Below are 24,430 nucleotides of genomic sequence, written 5' to 3'. Positions count from 1 at the left end.
ATTTGAAAAAATTAACTAAGGTTAAGTAAAAAGGCACATGGCAAATGATTAAGTATATAGCGAGCATACACCAAGGTTCTCAACTTGCCCGACTCTAGCATTGTTGTTTCATAAGGGGGTACTTTCCCACTGGCTTCCTTCTCTTGGTGGTTGCAATTTAAATATGTGGAGTGTTTGTTTGAGAACGATGAAATTTGTTTATTTTGTTTTTGTGACTTGGCTAGGTTTTCTCTTAGGAGTTTTCAGGGGGTTGGTTCGTGGTCGATGGCAAGTGCTTCGACGACATAAGAGGATCCATGCATTTAGGGTTTTTGTGTGTTTTTCTATTTTGGGCTCAACTGTAACATCCCACATTGTGCAGGGGAGTGGATCTTGTAAGCCTTATATGTATATTCCCATCTCTACCTAGCTTGAGGCCTTTTGGGAGCTCACTAGCTTCGGAGTTCATCGGAACTCCGAAGTTAAGCGAGTAGCGTGTGAGAGCAATCCAATGATGGGTGACCCACTGGGAAGTTCTCGTGTGAGTTCCTGGAAACAAAACCATGAGGGTGTGGTTGGGCCCCAAAGTGAACAATATCGTGCTACGGCGGAGTCGAGCCTGGAATGTGGTAGGGGCCTGGGTTGGGATGTGACAATTTGGTATCAGAGCCAATCCCTGGTTGGATGTGTGCCAACGAGGACGTCGTGTGGGAGGTCGATTGTAACATCCCACATCGACCAGGGAAGTGGATCATGTAAGTCTTATATGTATATTCTCATCTTTACCTAGCGCGATGCATTTTGGGAGCTCAGTGGTTTTGGAGTTCATCGGAACTCTGAAGTTAAGCAAGTAACGTGCGAGAGCAATCCTATGATGGGTGACCCACTGGGAAGTTCTTGTGTGAGTTCCTAGAAACAAAACTGTGAGGGCGTGGTCGGGGCCCAAATCGGACAATATCGTGTTACGACGGAGTCGAGCCCGGGATGTGGTAGGGGCATGGGCCGGGATGTGACATCAACTCTTGGTTTGGCCTTTTCTTTTGTTGTTTTTTTAGGTGCATTTGTTGCTTTGAGATTTTCGTGTATATGAGCCTCCAGTTTTGTATGTATAGTGTGTTGGTAATAAAATTTTATCTTATGATAAAGGGGTATGTTATTCTCACCCTTCTAATTTTCGGCCATTGAATTGGATGAATTGAAGAAAATTAATTGATAGAAATTAATAAAGGATATGTGAGAAGTAAAAAAAATATGTGTGGATAGCATATCCTCTTATAAATAAAAGGAAATTAAAAAGTAGGTCAATTATTTGTTAATCATTTCACATTTTACATGTTTCTGAGCATCTAATTCTAAACCATTTTAATATTATTAGGAGCCGTGTCAAAAACATAGTTCCCTCTCTTAGGAAAAAGACTTGCAGCCTATTTATAATCCGTAGCAAGGACTGATGTCAAATGGCATGCAACCGTCAAATCTTATTAGTTGGAACTTGGAATTTCATTATTTGTTGGGTGAATAAGGTCGTTAAGAGTTCTTCAGTTTTCTTTTTTCTTCCGAAACTAATTATGTTGCTTATTAGTATAGTTTGTTGATATTTGTTTTTATTTATAAGTGAAATGTTTTATATTCAATTTTCGTTAAAGACGAATTTGAACTACATCATTGCTAGTCTATTTTAAAACTTAGTTCACTCCTCTATTCATTAGTATAGATAATATTATTTGTTAAAAAAAATAAGATACCAATTATATACCTAGTAGTTATTCTTTAATCCAAACATCTTTGAAAGTCAAATCAAACATGACCGTTAAGATTTTTTTGCTCACACTTTGGCGATTAAAATTAAAAAAATGTAGAGTCAATATTATCTATAAATGTATGACTCATTTGAGGTTTCTTTTAAAATAACTAATAGTGTTTTTGGTGAAATTTTTTTGAAACTAATTCTTAATAAAAATACAAATAATTTATAAGAAAATACTTCAAATATTTTTGAAGCTCAATTTCTTTTAAAAAAAAAATACTTAAATTATTTTAACAATATTTCCAAACGAGATCGTAATGTCTACACAATGTCACTCTCTCCATATTAATAAGGACAAGAGGGTGTGGATAGAATTAGAATTTGACAATTTTTATATGGAGAATTTTATTAGTCGCGTGACAAATGACGACCGTCCTAGCTTTGCAGCCGCACCGCCCACCTTTTGACACCGTGTCATTTCTGCCAAGTATCAGAAAGATTCTCGTTTCCTTTTCCGGTCTGTTTACCAGAATGCCCTTTCACTGCCAAATGCTAAATAAGAATGTAGGTATGCTGCTCAAATGTATGTTTTTAAGTTTTTTAATACAAGCGATGTTTTGCAGTACGTTAACAGAGAGAGTTGGATTTGAACATGAAACACAACAGATTAAAGTAGGAGACTCTAATTATTAGGACAATCTATTATTAAGAGTTGGTTTGAGATTGTGATGTTTTAAAAAAAACAGCTTACTCAAAAAAACCTGAAACATCAAATGTGTTTGATAAAATAACAAAAATGTTTTTTTGAAATACTGCTGTCACTGATAGTAGAAAAGCAGAAGTAGAGTCTAAAGTATCGTAATCAGTGCTCATTTAATAAAAATTTCAAATAGCAAGTATACCCCACATATTTTACAAAATTACAATCATTGTCCCTACATTATTCTATTTGACAATTATTATATCACATTAATACCGTATCTTTTTTAGTCATTTAACATTTTCATAACAATTTATTTAAAAGTTTATCAAACACTCAAACATTGTTTTTTTAAAAGCACTTTTACAAAAAAAAAAAAAGGTTTATCAGACATTCAACAACTTTATTTTACAGCTGTTTATTCTTACAACACAACATAAACATTTATTTTATTTTATTTTATTTTAAAGCACAACAATACCAAACTAGACTAAATGTATGCTTTTATTGTTTACAAAGATATATTTTATACTAAGGGGAGAGAGAGTTCAGCTAAGCTACATAATGTGCAACCTAATTTGGTATCGAATTTGCCACCTATAAGATTCGAACCTAAGACCTTTCACTTATAACTGAAGAGGAATATCACCAAACCGTAGTGCAGAATGGCTTAATCAGAATTATTGTTTATGAATTATAAACCATTAAATAAACCAACAACTAAAAGTTGGAAGTTCAAGATAGATTTTTTTTTTTTTTTTTTTTCCTCACATTATTTCTTTCTCAAAGGATTGCCAAAATCGGTGATCAACCATGTTCATCGGGAATGTAATTCCGCAACGCATCGACTTGCTCGTATGAGACTTAGTAGCTCTCAAGAATTTGTGTGGTTTAAGGAGCCTTCGGATTTGCTTAGGGATATTTTATTCGAAGATGGTTTGTAATTTTCCTTTCTATTGCTCATTTGAGGATAAGTTCTATTGTTGTGTAGGACACTACTTTTTCCTTCGACCGGGTTGAAATTCCCAACAAAGTTTTTATCGAGGCCTATTATGCACACTATCCTCAATTTATACGTATTCTAATTTGCTTAATGAATATCGTACATTTTCTTAAAAAAAAAAGTGCATGGGAATTAAGTGACCTAACTCCCGACTTTGATTTCTACTAAAGTAGTCGTATTCTCCAAATTCACTATGCGGGAAGGAAAATTCAGTAATCTTATTAACCAGATAAAAATTGTAGTTATAACTTATAAGTTAGTTATATATAAAAAATAAAAAAAAAAAAAAAAAAAAAAAATATATATATATATATATATATATATATATATATAATACCGTTTGAAGTCAGCAGACTCGATTAAGCTAAGCAGTCGTTAATCTATTGGAATAACTATGGTCTAAGATTTAATATTGCTATAGACAACTTATTTGTCACATTGAATATAATATGACATTAGGATGATAGGCATGGTCACATCTGACCGACCATTGGGGAGTCATAGTCGTGTCTAAAATTAATATTCTAATAAAGGAGACAACTAAGATAATGTGCAATGGAAGAAAAAAATAATAAAACAATAAAAAATTTGGAAGGCTCTTGGTAATTTTGGTAAGGCTAGAAATGGGCTTTAAATCTCTGTGTCTGAAGTCTGCGGATCGAAAAATCTGAATTATCTAATTTTAATCTTAGATCCTTATTAACTATCCTATTTACTCATTTCATAAAACTTAAAAACTTTTTAATAATAAAAAAAGAAAAACTTAAAAAACTTGGACAGTTCGAATTTTTTTCTCTCTATCAAAAGTAAAAATCTGTTGATCTGCTGATTCGGATTCGGAGTCGATCTCAATCCTACCAAAAACACCATCTTTAAAACATGCACAAAATCATAGCCAAACATCAACAAACCCCAAGGAAAAAAAATCATTCTTGATTTCCAAACCAAGGATATTTTAGTCATTTCACTGAGTCCCAGCCATTTTCACAAGAATCAGTAGGTTTTACTATCAGAAAAACAAAACTGAAAATGCTCAAGATTTTCCAAATCAAAGTGAAAACCGAAATTGGTAACAAAAATCTGAAAAAAAAGGGATTAAAAATAGCATTAACTTCAAGCTTTTTTTTTTCTTTTTTCTTTTTACCGTTTGTTTTGCAGTCGCTGTTTTTTACTGTTTCCGGTCTGTCCACCCACCTTTTTCTTTGGTAATACACAGCACAAAAGGCAAAAGCAGAACGTAGTGAGAGAGAAAACAGAGAAAGCAGTTTCTGAGACGGATACGTTGCGATCTATCAGCCATGGGGTGAGAAAAGAGTAAAGCAAAAGCAGCTGGTGCTGGAAGTGCTTTTTTTTTCGCTGCTGCTGCTGTCGCCAATCGCAAACGCAAATTAAGGAAGAAGATAAATTGTTTTGAGTGATCGTTTTTGCTTCTGGGTAAGTTATTTTGATCCTTTTTCTGCAGTTTTCGCTTCTTCTGCTGAGAAAATTGATGCCATTGTCTAAATCTTCGTGGGAAAATGCGTTTGGTGGTTTATTTGGGCTTGATCCTCCTACCCATGACTTCGTTTGACTAAATTTTTAATTTTTGGTTCCTGGGTAATTAAAAGTTTGATCCTTTTGTTTTTCTGTAATTTTTGAAGGAATTGGGTTGATTTGTAATTGCGTTTTTAGTTTATTGCTTCAAAATCTGGTGATTCTATGAAGCTTGTGAATTTGTTGATTTTTTTTAACTAAATTCTGACCATCTGGCTCTTGGTTTGTCTCTGATCAGGTATTTCTGTAGAATCGTATCATTCAGTTTTAGCATATGATTCCGGACCAGAGTTTTACTGATCAGGTAATTGCTTGCCTTCTGTGATCTTTCTAGTTTAGTCCATGTTCTTAAGAATTTGATCTCATCCACCATGTTGTTCTAAATTATAAATTAATCTGATTTTCGATTGTGGATTTTGGTGATTAGGCTTGATCGTGTGAGAAGTCAGAGTATACGAGGCTTCATCCTACCGAGAATTACTGAATTCTGGTGGTATAGAGCCTGGTTATCAGGTCATTTGTTGAATTATCCATCTTGGTTTCGGTTTTTGTTGGTTTGTGGATCGGAGTATCACAAAAGCAGTATCGAAGGTGGTGCTGTTATTGGCCAGAGTTATGGCTACCGCGTTGCAGGCAGACTCTAGACGCAAGTATTCTTGGTGGTGGGATAGCCACATAAGCCCAAAGAATTCGAGATGGCTTCAGGAAAATCTTACAGGTATACATCAGATGACTGGTTTGATTTGCTGTTTTGTTGCTGCGTTTCTCACATATGTAGAGTGAAGTAATGCTGTCTCGTCGGACACCATACATATTTGATCAACTGCATTGCATATTGTGACATGATTTTAACATCTTCCTATCGAGGAATGTTCATAATGTATAACGAATTCTTTTTTCCTAAACTGTTACATCAACAAATATGGGATATTGGATGGCTAAGAAATGGAACTCAGACCTTATTTAAGTTAGTCTTAATAGTGTAAATATGTATGTCGGTTGATTCCCAATTTCTTTTGTCGACTGCTCGAGGTGACATCAGTGTGGTAGTACCGGGCTTGTAAACTGCAGTGATCCTGATTTGCCAACAAGATAATCACAATACTTCGCAGTTTGATCTCGTGCATCTTTCCAGTTCTGATTTTATCTTTTCGATGTTCTGTTCAAAACAGCAATATTGTTTTCTCTCCCTCATCTCTCTCTTCTATGTATTAGATGTATATGGGGTTAATTATGTTTGAACTTCTTGAACAGATATGGATGTCAAAGTCAAGCACATGATCAAGCTCATTGAATTGGATGCCGATTCCTTTGCTAGGAGGGCAGAGATGTACTATAAACAGCGCCCAGAATTAATGAAATTGGTTGAAGAGTTCTATCGAGCATACCGTGCGTTAGCTGAAAGATATGATCATGCAACTGGGGCGCTGCGCCAGGCTCATCGAACCATGGCAGAAGCATTTCCCAACCAAGTTCCCTTTGCAATGGGAGATGATTCACCTGCAGGTTCCTCTGCTAGTGAGGCTGATCCCCATACCCCTGAGATGCCACCTCCAATGCGGGCATTCTTAGACCTTGATGAATTGCAAAAAGATGCTCTGGGAATCTCTTCTTCCCATTTCCTCGGTGTCAAAAGGAATGGAGCTTATACTGATGAATCTGACTCTGCAACAAGCAGAAAGGGCTTGAAACAGCTGAATGATCTATTTGGGTCTGGAGAAGGAAGGGCGAAAAAAGGCCTCAATTTTCATGATGCAGAAGAAAAAGACCGCAGCATGCAGAACAATGGGACCCATGACATCAAGGCTCGATCATTGTCTGAGTCTGATCGACTGGGTAAAGCGGAGACAGAAATTTCAAACTTGAAGGTGGCCCTTGCTAAATTAGAAGCCGAAAAGGAAGCTGGACTACTTCGGTACCAACAGTGTTTAGAGAGGTTAAATAATCTGGAGTCGGAAGCCTCTCGTGCACATGGGGATTCCAGGGGACTGAACGAACGAGCCAGCAAAGCTGAAGCTGAAGTTCAAGCTTCGAAGGAAGCACTTGCCAAATTAGAGTCTGAAAGGGATGCTAGCCTTCTGCAGTATCAGCAGTGTTTGGAGAAAATCACTGATCTGGAGAACAGTATCTCTCGTGCCCAAAAGGATGCTGGAGAGCTCAATGATCGCGCGAGTAAAGCTGAAACTGAAGCTGGAGCTCTAAAGGAAGATCTTGCAAATGTCATAGCAGAGAAAGAAGCTGCACTTGCACAATATCAACAATGTCTAGAAACAATACCAAATCTGGAGGAAAAAATACTGCATATTGAGGAGGATGCAAGAAGAATTTGTGAGCGAGCTGTCAAAGCCCAAGGTGAAGTTGAAACCTTGAAGCAAGCAATTGCCAAGTTAAATGAAGAGAAGGAAGCTGCTGCTCTCCAGTACCAGCAGTGCTTGGAAACCATATCTGCTCTAGAGCATAAGATAGCTAGTGCCCAAGAGGAGGCCCAACGGCTACACTCTGAAATAGCTGATGGGATTGCAAAGTTAAAGGGTTCTGAAGAAACGTGTATTCTGCTGGCACAATCTAATCAGACTCTCCAGTCTGAGTTGGAGTCTTTGGTGCAGAAAATGGAATCTCAGGGTGAAGAACTTACAGAGAAGCAGAAGGAGTTGGGCAGACTCTGGACTTGCATACAAGAAGAGCGTTTGCGATTCATGGAGGCGGAAACTGCTTTCCAGACACTGCAGCATTTGCATTCTCAATCCCAGGAGGAACTTAGATCTATGTATTCTGAGCTTCAGAATGGAGCTTTAATTATGAAGGACATGGAAACACGCAATCTAGTTTTGAAGGACGAAGTCCAAAAGGCGAAGGAGGAAAACAAGAGCCTGAGTGAGCTCAATCTGTCTTCATCCATGTCAATAAAAAATCTGCAAGATGAAATCTTAATCTTGAGGGAGACAATTAGGAAACTCGAAGAGGAAGTTGGACTTAGAGTAGACCAAAGAAACGCTCTCCAGCAAGAGATTTATTGCCTGAAAGAGGAACTCAATGATCTGAACAAGAAACACCAAGCTATGCTAGAGCAGGTCGAGTCAGTCGGCTTGGGTCCAGAGTGCCTCGCGTCATCTGTGAAAGAACTGCGGGATGAAAAATCACAGCTAGAACAGATGTGTGAGGCTGAGAGAAGTGAGAAAGCGGCACTGCTAGAAAAGTTGGAAATCATGCAGAAACTTATGGAGAAAAATGTTCTTTTGGAGAATTCCCTTTCTGATTTGAACGTTGAGTTAGAAGGGGTTAGAGGGAAGGTAAGGGAGTTAGAAGAATCATGTCAATCTCATCTGGAAGAAAAAGGCACAATTGCTGCTGAAAATGCCGCCCTGCTTTCTCAGTTACAGATTATGACTGAGAATTTGAAGAAATCTTCCGAGAATAACAACCTTTTGGAGAATTCCCTTTGCGATGCAAATGCTGAACTTGAAGGCTTGAGGGTAAAATCAAAGAGCTTAGAAGAGTGCTGTTTATTGCTTAATAACGAGAGGTCTGGTCTGATCACGGAGAGAGAAAATGTAGTTTCTGAGTTGGACACTACTCGGCAAAGACTGGAAGGTCTGGAAAAAGGATATGTAGAAATAGAAGAGAAACTCTCTTCTCTGGAGAAGGAAAGAGAATTTGCACTTCGTAAAGTGGAAGAGCTACATGTTTTCTTAGATTCTGAGAAGCAAAAGCATGCTAGTTTTGTTCAGTTAAGTGAAACCCAGATGGCCGGTATGGGATTGCAGATCTCTCATCTCCAAGCAGAAGGCATGTGCAGGAAGAAAGAATATGAAGTGGAACAAGACAAAGCTGTGAACGTGCAGATTGAAATCCTTGTCTTGCAGAAATGCATAGAAGATCTGGAAGAAAAGATCTTGTCCCTCATGGTTGAGCGTCAAAAGCTGTTGGAGGCATCCAAAATGTCAGAGAAGCGGATTTCTGACCTTGAGCATGGAAATCTTGAGCAGCAGATGGAGATTAAATCCTTTCTTTTGCAAACGAAAGTACTGAGAATGGGGCTGTATCAGGTGTTGAAGACTGTTGACATGGATGCAAACCTCGATTGTGCAGGAGAGGTTGAGAAAGATGAAACACTTTTTAACCACATTCTTGTCAAACTTCAAGAGACGCAAAAATCTCTGTCTGAAACTTGTGATCAAAATCAACAGTTGGTTATTGAGAAGTCAGTTCTCATAGAAATGATTGACCAACTAAAACTAGAGGCGGCAAATCTTATGAGAGAAAGAAACACCCTGGACCGAGAGTTCAAGAACCAGTCTGAGAAGCTTGTGTTGTTGCAGAGTGGGGCCCAAAGACTTGAGGAGAAGAATGAAGAATTGAAGTTGAAAGTAGTGGAAGGCGACTGCAGAGAGGAAGTATTGAGGACTGAAATAGATGATCTGCACGAGCAGTTCTTGGACTTGCAAAGTGCACACAACAATCTATTGGAAGAGAATGGCAAGATGCTTGTAGAGAAAGGAGCTTTGACAAGGATGGTATCGAATTTGTGGGAAGAGAATCGTGGCCTCGAAGAGGAGAAGTCTGTCATGTTTGGTGAAACGATTTATCACAATAACTTTTCACTTGTTCTCAAAGATTTTATTTCCAGAAAGCTGCTGGAACTGGAAGAGCTCACTGACTATTTAGATAAACTTCATCTTGGAAAGAATGACCTGGAAGATAAGGTAAGAATATTGGAGGGGAAGTTGGAAGTTACATGGATGGACAACATACAGCTCAAGGAGTCATTAAATAAGTCCGAGAATGAGCTGGAGCTAGTTAAATATGTCAATGATCAATTGAATGGTGAAATTGCAAATGCAAAGGATGCAGTGTCTCATAAGGAAAATGAGCTTTTGGAAGTACATCAGGTCGTCAATGCGCTACAAAATGAGAAGCAAGAAGTGCATGCGTTAGTGGAGGATCTGAGTGGTAAGTATGATGAGGCTAAGGTGGTACGAGAACATCAAGAGAAGCAGATTTTCAAACTCTCTGCAGACAATGAACATCAAACCAAAGAGACTTGGAGCCTTCGCGAAGTGAATCAGGAGTTGGAGTCTGAACTGCGGAAGATGCATGGAGAAGCTGAAAAAACCAAAACTAAAGAGGAAAGTTTGATCAATGAACTGCAAAAGGAAAGGCAAGAGATAGAAATGTGGTTGTTTCAGGCTGTCACATTCTTTGGCGAACTACAGACCTCCACCATTCGTGAAACATTGTTTGAAGGAAAAGTCCGTGAGCTCATTGAAGCATGTCAGATACTCGAAGACAGAAGCAATTCCAATGGCATCGAGAACAAAATCATGAAAGAAAGAGTCAGGGCATTGGAAGACAAAAATGGAGGGCTACAAGCTCAGTTGGCTGCATATATTCCAGCTGTCATGTCTTTGAAGGAGTGCATAACATCACTTGAGAAGCATATGCTTGCAGACACCGGATCTCATAAACTTGACACTGAAGAATCAGAGGTAAGATTCATGTCTGTTTATATGTTCCCTCTGGCAGTTAAAAGTTTTAATTATCACAAGCCGTTATTTGAATTCATGCTTTATCATCAAAGTTCATGGTTTATCTCTGGCAAAATTTTCAGAAAGTAAGCCGGTTTCTGTCTAAAGCTTATTTGGTGGTTGGAAATGGATTGTTCAGCTTAAGACGTAGCGACTTTGTTTTCTAGTTCAATGGTGTGATTTCGGGTATCATTTGAAATTAACATATTTGTATTCTTATATCCAGGATGCCTTTCTGCACGCTGAAAGATCTCAAACGGATGGAGATCAAATGCCCACGGTATCAGATGGTGTTTTGGACTTGCAGAATTTACAAAGAAGGATTGAAGCTATTGAAAAGGCAGTGGTGGAGAAAGAAAGTCATGTTTCCACAAATCGGGTTCAGAAGAAGCGTGAAATAGCTGGATCAGGGAATGAAGTTCTGACAAAAGACATCGTTCTTGATCACATATCGGAGTGTTCATCCTATGAGGTAAGCAGGAGAGAAACCACAGAGCCTGATGCTCAGATGCTTGAGTTGTGGGAGACCGCTGACCAGGATGGCAGCATTGATTTGATGGTTGGCAAATCCCAGAAGGGGGCCGTGGTACCTACTGACCACGGTCAGATGGAGGCAGTGAAGGAGCACAAGAAAAAACACCCCTCTTCTGAGTCATTGGTTGAGAAGGAATTGGGCATTGACAAATTAGAGCTCTCTAGGAGATTTACCCAGCCCCGTCAAGAAGGGAACAAGAGAAGGATCCTAGAAAGACTCGACTCCGATGTGCAGAAGTTGACAAACCTTCAGATAACCGTGGAAGACCTTAAGACAAAGGTGGAGATTACTGAACAGAGCAAAAATGGCAAAGATATGGAACTTGATAGCGTAAAGGGGCAGCTGGAAGAAGCTGAAGAGGCCATTACAAAGTTGTTTGACGCCAATCAAAAGTTGATGAAGAGTGTTGAAGATGCTCCTCCTCCGTCCTCGGAGGGAGCTTCTGGGGAAGTACCAGATGAAAGTGGGAGCGTGAGAAGGAGGAGACTTTCAGAACAAGCAAAAAGAGGGTCGGAAAAAATTGGGCGGTTGCAGTTGCAGGTGCAGAAACTGCAGTTTCTTCTTCTGCAAATCGATGGCAAAACTGACAGCAAAGGATCAGCTAGAATATTCGAGCAGAAGAAAAGCGTTCTTTTACGTGACTACCTCTATGGCGTGAGAAAGCCTGTCAACCAAGGGAAACGGAAGAAAGCGCCCTTCTGTGCATGCATACAGCCCCCAACCAGGGGAGATTGAAGCCAAGAAATTTCATTAGTTTCCAGTAAAATGACGAGGCACTAGTTTTGCCTCATTGTCCATAAGTTTTTTTTTAACCTTTTAGAGCTCTACTTATTTTGCCATATTTTAGAGAGAGAGGAAGAGTTTTGGGTCTTGAATTAGTTCTGAGATCCTGCTGTATATTTCAGTCCCCATCTTCCATTCAAAGGAAACCCACTCTGATGGGGTTTGCTTTCTTTCATGTTTTTTCCTCCTGTTGGTTCGGTGTATACATTCTTTCTGCATTACAAGTTCTCGTACAGGTTTTTTCGTTCTCCGGAATCCGGGGAGATCCTTACGTGTAAGCGGGAGTATATCACCCTCACCTTGCAGCACTCGTCACATATGTTGTAGCACTACAGAGTGAGGGGATATACCGCCGGTTACACCCAAGTTTCTCTCCACGGCTCGACATGTTACTTTCGGTCTGTAGTCCAAAACCCTAATACATGCACAAGGAAAAAGGGCAAAGTGACAGCATAAACAGTTTTTCCTTGACATTTGCCAAAACCAATTGCACTGAAGACAAGGCAAAATGCGTACAGATTCTTCAAGCTTTACAAGCTTCAACGTCTCCTCAAACAGTATCTGTAGGGCGCCCTGTGCAAGGAGGCTCTGAGCTTTCAACTCGTCTAAACCAGATGAGCAGAGCCGCAGAACAAAATTCACTTTGGTGCACCGGTCTGCTTGCCACGCTCCCAGTGTTTGATTAAGTTATCCCTCATGGTCCTCCCTACTGGATCAACTTGCTTGCAGCATTGTTCTCCGTATCCTGAGTCATGATGACCAGATAAAGCAACATCTGGGTCCAATATATCTCCACTGTCGACAATTATATTGTGAAGCAAACAACATACCAAGATAATGCTTGGAAGTTTTCGCTTGTCGGGTCTCCACATAACCTTGCTGAGGATTCTCCAAGTGCCCTTCAACTGCGAGAATGCCCTTACTGCAAGCAACCTTGCAGCCTCATGTGTGGCATTAAAAGAAGAAATGGAAGCTGTGCCGGCATTGCTTTCAAAAGGAGTTATGAGCCAGGGAAGCAAAGGATAGCCAACCCCACCAACTAAGTATTCTCTAATCTCTACTCCTCCAGATAAACTTCTAGCATTTCCATTCAAACGCTGTCCGCCTTCACAGAGCTTGTAAAACCCCGAACACTTTAACAGTCTAGACACAGTCATGCCCCCGGGCCAACCAGTCACAATGTCGAGAAATCTCATCTCGTGGTCGACAATTCCCTGCAAGAGCATGCTGTAGTTCTCCTCCGGATCACACCAATCGTCTGATGTTTGAACAGTTGGAAGGGTCATAATGATGTGTGTACCATCTATGGCTCCACAGCAATTCGGCAATCCAAAGGATGCTTCAAATTCAGACTTAATCTCTTCTATTCTATTCAAATCGGGCCACTTGAGGTGGTGCTTCGCGCGCTCTTCCAATGCTTCAATGAATCTCCAAGTGACCTGAGAAACTGTGGACTGGCCAACCCCAAAGGCAGCTCCCACTGAGACTTGAGACTCCCCGGATGCCAACCTTCTCATGGCAATAGCAACCTGTTTCTCAACACTGAGAAGCCTTCCTTCTATGTTGATGAGTCCTGATGGCGGCCTCGACACAAGGTCTTCTCTTACAAGTGAACATATGTAGTCGAAAGTCTTTTTCGAAACCCTAAAGAAAAACTTAAATCCTTCCTCCTCATCATTGGATACTGAAGAACCTACACACGCGTGAATTAATCAGAAGTGCAGAACAAAGTTTATCATGGAAACTCTCTAAAGTGAAATCAACTTCTAAAAATCTCTACTAAAATAGAAATCAACAATTTCCCTACTGCAGATGTCAAACCAAAATCTCTAAATTTATAATTATACCTAATCGATAGCTAGTTTTCTTGTAATGGCCACCAGAAATTACCACAACTACCATGCATTTTTTAACAAGATATATATTCTAAACTACTCTTATACATGCAGTTGTGGCTAGAGCGCCTTTAAGAATGTTAAATATTTAACCGATAGCTAGTTTTCTTGTAACGACCACCAAAAATTACCACAACCACTTGCATTTGTTTACAAGATATATATTCTAAACTAATCTTACTTATACAGTAGTTGGCTAGAGCGCCTTCAAAAATGTTCAATACCTAATCGATAACTAGTTTTCTTGTAACGGCCACAGAAATTACCACAACCATTTGCATTTTTTACAAGATATATGTTCTAAACTACTCTGATTTATGCAGTTGTGTGCTAGAGCGCCTTTAAAATGTTAAATACTTAATTGATTGCTAGTTTTCTTGTCACACCCACCAGATATTTACCACAACCACTTGCATTTTTTGACAAGATGATATATATTCTAAACTACTCTAATTTACGCAGACGTGGGCTAGAGATGCGCTCCCCTCATGCATCCAAGTTCGAATCTCCTTCCACACAGCTTAGATTAGTTTAAACTAGAATACCTCGCTCGTATGAAAAACCTACTCCAATTTAAGGGGAGGGGAATCTGAACTTGGGTGCAAGGGGGCGGCTAGCCAACTGGCCTAACCCACATCTTCATAACAACATGCATTTTCAGGTGCTGTTCTGAATTCTAACCATTTCAGTGATCAAATTCATGATTCTAGCCAACTTGAAAACCACATTTTACAGGTTTTGAGCTGTAAATCTGAATAAAGTTGCCGAATTTAACATTCCAGAACAAATTTTAGATAAAACCCACATCAATTTTTCTCGTGGAATGTAACATTTTCCAGTAAAAAAAAAGCAGTAAATTAAGAGGGTTACTGAAGAGTGAGCGAGCTGAGTGAAAGGTAAAACCTGCTGGGGTTGAAGAATTCTTCTGCCAGAAACTATCCCACCAATCAGAATCAACTGCTTTCGCCTCCACCGGAACCACCACGGTCTTGCTTTTCCTCAATTTCCTGTCTTTCTTGCTTTTCTTCGATTTCTTCGGAGGCGCCATGGAAGGTAAAGCTCTGATGATCCCAGAAGAGAAAAAGTGCTTGGATGGAAGGAAAGTGACGGAAAGTTAATAAATTGGAACTGTTTTCTTCATCTCCAACACATGCGTTTCCGACATTTGATGACTGAAAGTCACTGAACCGAGTTCGAGCCGGTAGTCTCGGTCGTCCGCATTTGTTTTGCAGGAACAGAACGGAAACGACTGTTGGTCTAACAGGGAGTCCACGACAGCAGGGCCGACTGGATGTGGGCTGGTTTGATTGTGGATGCAATTTGAACATTGAGTTGGTCTTGGGTTAAACCAGTTTTTTTTTTTTTTTTTTTTTTTTTAACAAACGATATTATCTACACTAAATAATAGGGAGTAGGCTTAACCTCACAAAGGGTTAGCAATAATGTGGTTTAAATTCGCCTTTAGTGAGAATCGAACCTAAAATATCCACCTTACAAGTGAAGATAAATATTACTAGAGTATTAGGTGGCAAAACCGGCTCTTGAAATTGGAGAAAACTCGTTATGAAACGGATACATAAAAAATACATGTGTATTATTTTGGAAAGTTTCTTAAAACACTTCCTCACGTAGCATTAAATGCTACGAGCATTGGATAATCTGGATTCACAGAATCATAAAAAAAAAAAATAATTCAATTAATCTAAGTTATCCAATGTTCGTAACATTTAATGCTAAAGAATTTTTCAAAAATAAACAAGAAAAAATAAATATATTAAATGTGAAAAGTATATAAGTACATAAATAACACATGTACAATAACAATACTATGATTTAAGAAAAATATGTATTTTAGGGTCCACTAGATAGCCATTTCATTTGTTTATGCGGTTTTTTGTTTACATTCTTTTTAAATTTGTTTATGTGATTTTTTGTTTACGTTTTTTTAAAATGAAAGCTTGTTTGATAATTGTATTGTTTTTTATTTTCATATGAAAAGTGAAAACTAAATTTTGAAAACTCGTAAAAGTAGGTGCACTTTTTTTTTTTTTTTTCCTCTTCTTTTCACAAACTCAAAATGGAAAGTATTATAAAAAACAAGGATTTCTTTTTTTTGAGGAACTGGCAAACAAAACCAGGGCCGAAGCCAAAACGCAACAGAAGCTCACCAAGAGCAAGCAACAAAGGAAACCACAACTAGAACAGAGGAGGAAGATCAACACTACAGACCCAGCCCAAAGCCACGGTCTCCCCCTCCCCGGCAAAAACAAAAAAACAAACTAATGGGGACAAGGGGTGCGAGCTGGCCAAAGCCTTGGCGTTGGAGTGCATCATTGTGGAGTCTGACTCAAAAGAGAATGTCCTCTGTTTAGCTCTGGGGTGCTCGCGGGGCAGCTGGGAGGCTTTCCCTGTTATTTCCAAGGCTTTGCGCCTAGGGGGGCTCTTTCAGGACTGTCGCTGGTCTTGGGTTCCAAGGTCAGCCAATTTGGCGGCGCATGTGTTGGCGTCGAGAAGTAATCCGGAGATGTGCGATGTGAATTGGGTTAATATCCCTCCATCTTCGCTGGTCCATGTGTTGAACAAGGATTTCTTTACCAGTCACTTGAGGGGTTGATTTGATATGTAAGTCGATATAAGCTTGCGTGAAATCATAGTGGCCAGACCTATTTCGACAATAACATATAAGTTGACTACTCCTAATAATTGAGGTTCACAAAAATGAATCTACATAACATTTTGTTTCATCATGAGACATAAAATTTTGTTTCGTCATGAGATATACATTATGCAAATTACATAATGTTGGAAGGAAAAAAATTAACGCTTCCAACTTTCCACTAATTAAGCAAACCAATAGACGTAAAGCAACGAGACTCATTCCTCATTTTTCAATGAGACCTCATCATATTTTACGTGCACGCATGCTGCTTTTTTCTGATACATAAATCCAAATATTGGTACGTACTACGTAGGCAAGCCAATTAAGCTAGCTACGCAACTCAGACGTTATTCCATGCGCCGGGTTCTTGATCTTTGATTGGGTTGGGTTTGGTGGTGTGAAGCATGAATTTACATGCTGCAACCGCCTCTGCAACTGTGAGATAAATCCATTGCTGACCTATTTTCTCGATCAACTCCGACTTGTTCATCTTCTTCATCACCTCACCTCCGGGGTTCACCAATGCAAGCTAATTGCATAAATGAAACAAGGTGTTAGATTTAGTGTTCTTTGTATATTAAAACTATTACTAACACTCCAAAAGTCACGATAAAAGACTATAAACTGTACCTGAAGGCCCCTTCTATCAACTAGCTTCTTGACCTCATCCAACATGCTTATTCCACTTGTGTCTATGTTAGCAACGGCTGCAAAGTAATCAATTTTAGGGTGTCTAGTACCACTAATTGAATAATTTACATTATTTTCTTTAGGTGAATTGATTAATGCATAATAATTGTTTAATAATTTCCCTTACCACTCATATCCAATATCACATATTGTAAGCTACTTTCCCCTGCAGATTTTATTCTATCTTCCTCATCATTAATCCACCTTGTAATCCTGAAAATATGTAGCGGTTTAGGTTAACATCAAGCTTTAAATACCTATTAATTTTTATATAAACATAGTTAATTTTCAGTTGTAATTTTCAAATACCTTTCTCTTAAGTAGTTGGTATTTGCAAAGTAAATGGGAGCATCGATCTCAAGTATCAGAATTCCAGGAATATTGCTTGCACTTTGGTACTGGTCAACATTTCTGTAATCCGTGGAATTCGGAAGGTTTCCAAGAATAAAGGTCCTAGGCCTTGCCACAAACAAAAGCACCCTCATCACAGATATTGCAACCTGCATAAATAAGTCAAACCACAGTAATTTGTTGACCTGTTGTTACTGTCATACACACAATAATTTTCATTAGGATAGTGTGACATATATTCATACGTACCGCTAAGACTAGGCCGTTTTGAACGCTGCTAAAAACGACACCGATGTACGCACTCATGCAGACAACGAAATCAAACTTGTCAACCTTCCAGAGGTGGATTGCAGCTTCATAATCTATAAGGCCGAGCATGGCGGCGATTATAATGGCAGACAACACAACAAGGGGAGTGTAGTGGAACAATGGTGTGAGGAACAATAATGTGAACATCATTGCAATTGCCATGATAACGTTTGACATTGCCGTCTTGCATCCTGCATTGTAGTTCACTGCTGATCTGGAAAATGGCCCTGAAAATTATTGAAGAAATTTCACGTGATTAATGAGAGAAGATAATTATCACATGAAATTAATTAAAGGGCTCTTCACAAATATTAATCCTCAAAATCACAATTTCATTGTAAAAAACACATCAAACATTAGTATGAATAAAAGAAAAAACACTGGATTCAATTGTTATTGTACTCAACTATTATGGCGTCTGACATTAATAGTTGATAGATGATACCTTTTTTTTCCCTATAGTGTACATGATTCTAGAAGTGTTTCTCCTCAACATTAACAATTGTCAGTAATTAAGTAATTAATATAGGTAATTAGCACCTGTAGTGAGGTAGCAAGAAGTGCAAGAACCAGCAATGTTCATCATCCCAATGGCAATCATCTCTTTATTCCCATCAATGTGGTAATTCTTGAACATGGAAAAGCTTCTCCCAACTGCTATTCCTTCCTGCACATAATTATCAACAAATTCCACAATCAATTTATTAATTATTTTAAGCTATTAATTATGGTGATCAGTCGTGTTAATCAATAATTAGTAGATTAATTAAGGTTTTAATTTAGATATATATACTTACAGCAAGAGCTATGATGCCCGTAATAACGCCAGTTTTAAAAGCTGTTGTGAGATAAGGAGACACAAACACAAGGTCTCCAAACGACAATGGATTAATCCCCTTCTTCAGATTTCCTATCTGAATATATTCACCATAAAATACAGGCATTAATTAGAAACCTTTTGTCATTGGGTAAGTAACAAAAAGCAAACAAGAAGGAATTTTTATTTTACTTTTAAATTCAAAAGAAATGAAAAGGAAACGTGTTGAATCTGTTGACCATGACCTAGCAACCAGAACTATCACATAATGCTATGGGAGGTAAGGCAAAGTTGGGGGTCCCCCCAGTCACTACACAGTGCTATTATTTGTGGGGACTCAAATAATGTAGACGACAGACTGCTCGAACAATCATTTTTCGGTTTTGGCCCAAGATTAATTTGTGAAAGGCTTATAGCACATGGGGAGGTAGACCTACTTTGTCTCTGTTTATGGTGGTCCAAATTGTTCCTAATGTCTTTCTCCACACTAAGCCACTCTAGTTGGTGATCACGGACTCCGCACAGTGTGTAGTGTATGTATTCGGGTGTCTGTACCTCTCGTTACACGATGTCAAACATAAATATACGTACGAGTGTATACACCTAACATCATGATATAATCTCTCGCATGAGAGATAGATGGTTTGCCATGTATGCCCTCATGTGCATGTGATTTTCATGGTGTGAGATGCAGACACACATGTATATATACTCGATGACATAAAAGAATCTCTCGCGCAAGAGAAGAAAAATGTATATGGGACGATCTCATGAGCTCTCTATGTTTCTGATCGTTTTCAAGAGAGATAGACATATAAAAGCTATAGGCCATCCTATCAAGTTTTTTCTTATAAGGAGAGATTGGGGTTATGCATGTGTTCCCTTTAGTTTGATGTGTAAGCTCACCACTTGAACGCCATGTTTCTCAGCATGGGTGAGATAAACCAGAACACTTCCCAAAATCACTGACGTCAAAGGTGCCATGGCTGATATCCAAAAGAACTTAGGTTTCTTCTTGCTCTGCATTATCATTTTGTCCAACATATAAAGACAAAGAAACTGTATGAGCCACATTAGCATTAATTTAAAATTCACTTTCTTCATGCTTACAAGTTACAACGTAAACAAAACTAGAGCAATAATTTTAAGGACAAAGCCAGAGAAAGCGTCAAGACAATGGTTAATAATTATATTATGTTAAAAGTCCCCTTTTCATGGATTAATTAAAATTTCTAATTATTTACTAAATGCTAGTATTACTTGAACAAGGTGGATGCAGATGCAGCTCGGGGTCAATCGTCTTTGAAAGGTTTTGTTACTTAATGTTGAAAGTGGGAGTAGGTTAGGGTTGAAAATGAAAGGAGAATTTTGATGAAGAAAAAAAAAAATATATATATATATATATATATATATATATATATATATATAAAAGTTGATTCCAAACCATGGAAAATAGAGGCTTGGAAAAATGAGATGCTAAGCAGTTCAAGAAACTTTCTGATTAGGACATATGATCCCATCCAGTGATAGTTTTCTGTAAATTACTTATAAATTACTTCAGTAATGGCCCTATTAATCCAATCGAATTATACCATATTTTTCTGCTTTCAATTTCATGATATTTTAATTTTTGGGCCAACAGCATATACTTGCATGACAGAAGAGATTTTAATTTTAAATCAAGATTAATTAAAACATGGCAGATACAAAGAATAAGTATCTGAAATTAATAAACAAGAAATTTAAGATATGGCTGGTTCGATTCACTTACGAAGTATTTGGTGGTGAGGAGGAAGAAAAGAAATAAACAACCCAAAACTCCGCTTTCCCATCTCCACTGCAACAACCATCAATCATTGAGATAGAAATAGAATTATATATGCAAACGAAAACCAAAGATGCAAACTTTCTAGCTCAAATTCTTCTATGCCAATTGTTATTTCAACACATCATATGCCTTTTGAAATAAAAACACTTCAAGCTTTAGAAAAATGCCCTCACTTTTTCATTTTTTTTTTTACTCAAAAGAGTACGCATGGTCACTCGAGCTAGTTCAAGAATCAAACTCCTCTTACGATAACGCAGATATGTAAGAGTTCTATTTTTTCATAATATTTTCTCGTGACTGTATACATATAATGTTATTCTTAGAATAATGACAGTGAGTTTTAGATATGATAAGACAAGTCACAGATAACTCTAAAACAGTATTATATACAACTTTAAAGTTCAAATTTATTAATTTCCACTCATCTGATTGACACCCATTAATTTGATCCTATATGCTCACATAGGAATAGTTTTCCATTAATTAAATTAAATATCAAGAAAAGTATCACGAGCGTTTGAGATTTATAAATTTGTGATATTGGTTTATATATTTCTGTGGCCGGAAAAGGCAGGAAAGGGACAACAAACCTCATGTGTTTGGCTGAAAACAGAGCGCATAACTGACACAAAATCGGTCCCATTGGTGAAGTGGTTAAGCCCTAGAATTCCTTTTAGCTGTTGCAAGCACACCACAGTTGCTGCCCCCGCCATAAACCCTACTATCGTTGCATGTGATAAAAAATCCACAATAAACCCTAGCCTGCAAAAATCCAGTCGAATCAAATTAAAAATCAACCACGTATATAAATATATATGTATACGTATATGTATATATATATACACGAAATAAATTGTTTATTAGATATATATATATATATATATAAGCAAATTTGCGGTCTCAGCTCCCTTGTAAAATATGAAATACATACCAAAAATAGAAAGTAAAAAATTTGGGACTATAATTTTTATATTCTTTCTATCCATATCTTGTGTATTTTCCAATCTATATATGAAGCTGGCAGTGATCGATCACTGTCTCTGTAGATTCTTGAATACGATCAGTTACAAAAATTAGCGTTTGTCTGTTCATAATTGAACAAGGACAAAGTCAAATTCTCATAAAAGACAAAAAATCCAGAAATATATATAAGTACAAGATGTTTCAGTAAAAACTTAACCTTTTTCGATCAATTTGAGCTTGTTTTGTTGTTCCCACTACTTAAATTAATAAGTTGCTTTTTGTTTTTTTTTTGGAAAGTTAATAAGTTGCTTCTAATTAGCTAATTATAGTTAAAATGAATAGAATCTTTAGTAATTGCTGACCTCAACAAACCCAAGGAAGCTTGGAAAACTCCGGCGAAGAAGGTTGCAGTGAAGGCAAGGTGAAGATAAAGGGTAGGGTTTTCAGCGGCATTGACCTCAGCCCCCAGCATTGAAGCTGTGAGAAGTGAGGCCACAGCCACAGTCCCCACAGCCAAATCTCTTGAGCTCCCCATCATGGCATAAATCAATGGTGGAACAAAGCTTGAATCTACATTATTAATTATTTTTAACTCAATAAAAGAATCAAAGTTCAATAATCTATCACAACGCAACTCGCACATGACACATGTGACATAATTATTAATCCATTCACGTTAAAATTGAAGAAGAAAAAAAGAAAAAAGTTATTCCGACCCCATAATCTTATCTGCATGCTTTTTTTTCTTTTTTTTTTTTTTTTTAACACTGAACAACAAATTGAGAGCGTGAATAACATGAAGAAAAAAAAAAATGAGACTAATTTTTTAAAAAGGGCTACTTACATAGGCCAAGAATTGGTGGCAAGTTAGCAAGCTTGGCATAGCTAATCCCCTGAGGGATCGCGAGGCTAGCGATGGTGATGCCGGAAATGAGATCGGATTTCAAGAAATCGAGTGTATAGCGAGGCGCCCATTCAAGGATGGGAAAGAAGTACTGGAAGCCAAGAATGAATTTTCTTGAAGCAGGTTGGTTCTTAAACGGCCTCAAAGGGTCATCAGGAAAAAAGGTCTCCTTGAGAGAAGACTTCAATGTTTTGATGAAAGGTTGAGCTGGTGGGATCTCTACTCGGTGTGGAGAGTTCTCCACATTGGTTGAAGGGTACGCGTAATCAACGTTACCCATAATAAAATGAAAGGGAAGTGATTTCGGATAAAATGAAAGGGGAGTGATTCCGAACAACTAGCTAAGTACGAACAAATTAAAAGGACACAATTTATAATAGTATTGAATGGGTTTGGGATGTTCTGGCACCGAATTAGGAATGCTAAATTTGGAGAAAGATTTGGAGGATGTGGTGGGAAGTTGGGTGAGAAATCAAGGAGAAGAAGTTGTAGGAAGGATGGAGAGAAAGATGATTGTTGAGGCTGATCGAGAGAAGAGTGATTGCTTGTGGGAAATATATACAAGTGGAGGACGGTCGTGTTGGTTTGGATTTTTCATTATTTTTTAAGAGAATGCGTTTGGGGACCCACGATGGGGTATTGTATTAGTGACTAAAGGGGGACACGTTTGCAAGGGTTTTCAAAAATGCTAGCTGCACACCTCGTGCTTTATTTTGTTCACTTCTCCTCCGAAGAGGAGGAAAAATCCGGGAAGCTCACGTATATTAATATTCTGGTTCTTTTCTCCTTTATAATTTCTATTTCTTTAATTTTTTTTTATTACAAACAATAATATTACTCTATAATATATTAATTAGCAAAGAGAGCCACTTAAAATAGGAAGACAATAAATTGAAGACGAAACCGTATGCACCACAATTTTTAACGATTTAGATATGCATATATGGGCGTGGCCTACTCCTTCGTTGCCTATATGGCATCACTTTGTGATGATGTGGTGCACTCTCATTGGTTGTAGTGTATATGAATCTCAATTAGTTTCAACACGTGTCGGCTTAAGAGTGTTGATTAGTTTGTGGAAAACATTTATTTGCTGGTAACCGTGATTGCCATGCATCAGTTCAGATATCCTCAGATTACGTAATTAAGATATAACTTTTGGCATGTTTACCGACTAAAAATGGAGAGAACTTATGAACATGAATCGTTATTAGGGGAAGAAAGAGTGCGAAGAAATCCAATATTACACCTAACTAATATAATGCTCAAGGCATTACATATGTGATAGCAACATCTGGGAAATAATGAATATAACATAATTCTAATTCCTAATTCTAGTGAACATGCCATAAAACTTATGATCTCATCAAACTTTGTATTACCTTCAGCTTAACGTGTTTATTTTGAGGAGAAAACTGGTATAGTGGTTCTTAAACTTGTCACATGTGAAGCAATGGTTTTTTTTCAGCAACACCGCTAGAATTCAGTCCAAATGAATGGATATAAGGGGTAAACAAGGGGTTGAAGTTAACAGAGTTACAAAAAATAACTATTGCTTCATATTGTGACAAATTCAAGTCAAACTCATAATTTTTTAATTCAAGGACCAAAGCTTCAATCAGATGAAAATTCAGGAACCACTGCTCTAAATATCTCTTATCTTCTACATGGATCAAGTTCAGACTGTTCAATGATTAAGATAAGCAAGTTTTCACAATAAGATTGAAGTGGAGTTCAATATGTAGAGAATAACTCGGCTGGTTTGACTGGCTTATTAATAATAGTCTTCTTACTTGGAACTTAAGAGCGCCTAACATTACTTGATTTTTCAACTATGGTAATGTATTCATGCATGTATACATATTAGTCAAATCATCAAAGTCGGTGATCATCGTTCTTCTCTTTTTCGTTTCGGCATAATGATTGATTACCTCCATGCTTACGTATACCTGGCTTTTTAAGTAATTGCATATGTCATGTTAAAAAATTTCTTCTTCTTTTCCTTTTTATTTCTAACTATATACTCCCATGTAAAAAACTACATGACTCCTGATACATCCAAGGAAATAGTAGGGTATTCCTTTTTACATGCGCAGTTAAGTTGAGAGGAATATTCCGTTCGGGAGACTGCAAATATTGTTTAGCGCTCATTCTAAAATATTGTATGAGAGCAGAATATTTCCGTGTCAGGTCCAATAATCACAAGTCA

The 24,430-nt window shown here is 37.8% G+C and overlaps 3 protein-coding genes across 3 annotated transcripts; 1 reads left to right on the top strand and 2 right to left on the bottom strand.

Moving 5' to 3' along the window:
• Positions 1 to 4,440: 4,440 nt before the first annotated feature.
• LOC137743823 (protein NETWORKED 1D) lies at positions 4,441 to 11,980 on the top strand. The gene is made up of 5 exons (XM_068483757.2): positions 4,441 to 4,863; positions 5,201 to 5,266; positions 5,390 to 5,680; positions 6,217 to 10,448; positions 10,714 to 11,980. The coding sequence occupies exons 3-5, from the start codon at positions 5,578 to 5,580 to the stop codon at positions 11,755 to 11,757; spliced, it is 5,379 nt and encodes a 1,792-aa protein (XP_068339858.2). The 5' UTR covers positions 4,441 to 4,863; positions 5,201 to 5,266; positions 5,390 to 5,577; the 3' UTR covers positions 11,758 to 11,980.
• A 270-nt stretch (positions 11,981 to 12,250) lies between these two features.
• On the bottom strand, positions 12,251 to 15,023 carry LOC137743825 (protein ANTAGONIST OF LIKE HETEROCHROMATIN PROTEIN 1). The gene is made up of 2 exons (XM_068483758.2): positions 14,604 to 15,023; positions 12,251 to 13,498 (listed from the first exon to the last, which is right to left on the bottom strand). Exons 1-2 carry the CDS (start codon positions 14,746 to 14,748, stop codon positions 12,444 to 12,446), a joined length of 1,200 nt encoding a protein of 399 aa, XP_068339859.2. The 5' UTR covers positions 14,749 to 15,023; the 3' UTR covers positions 12,251 to 12,443.
• A 1,396-nt stretch (positions 15,024 to 16,419) lies between these two features.
• LOC137742700 (sulfate transporter 3.1-like) lies at positions 16,420 to 22,951 on the bottom strand. The gene is made up of 12 exons (XM_068482635.2): positions 22,162 to 22,951; positions 21,680 to 21,887; positions 20,945 to 21,116; positions 20,298 to 20,363; positions 19,433 to 19,546; positions 18,507 to 18,623; positions 18,250 to 18,376; positions 17,650 to 17,936; positions 17,359 to 17,549; positions 17,177 to 17,262; positions 16,990 to 17,066; positions 16,420 to 16,888 (listed from the first exon to the last, which is right to left on the bottom strand). The coding sequence occupies exons 1-12, from the start codon at positions 22,499 to 22,501 to the stop codon at positions 16,700 to 16,702; spliced, it is 1,974 nt and encodes a 657-aa protein (XP_068338736.2). The 5' UTR covers positions 22,502 to 22,951; the 3' UTR covers positions 16,420 to 16,699.
• Positions 22,952 to 24,430: the final 1,479 nt, after the last annotated feature.

Source organism: Pyrus communis, chromosome 11 (assembly GCF_041283825.1).
Source record: "Pyrus communis isolate YQ-2024b chromosome 11, ASM4128382v1, whole genome shotgun sequence".
Taxonomy (NCBI): Eukaryota; Viridiplantae; Streptophyta; class Magnoliopsida; order Rosales; family Rosaceae; genus Pyrus; species Pyrus communis.
Note: the sequence above shows the minus strand (reverse complement) of the source record. Positions and strands in the feature narration are given on the sequence as shown.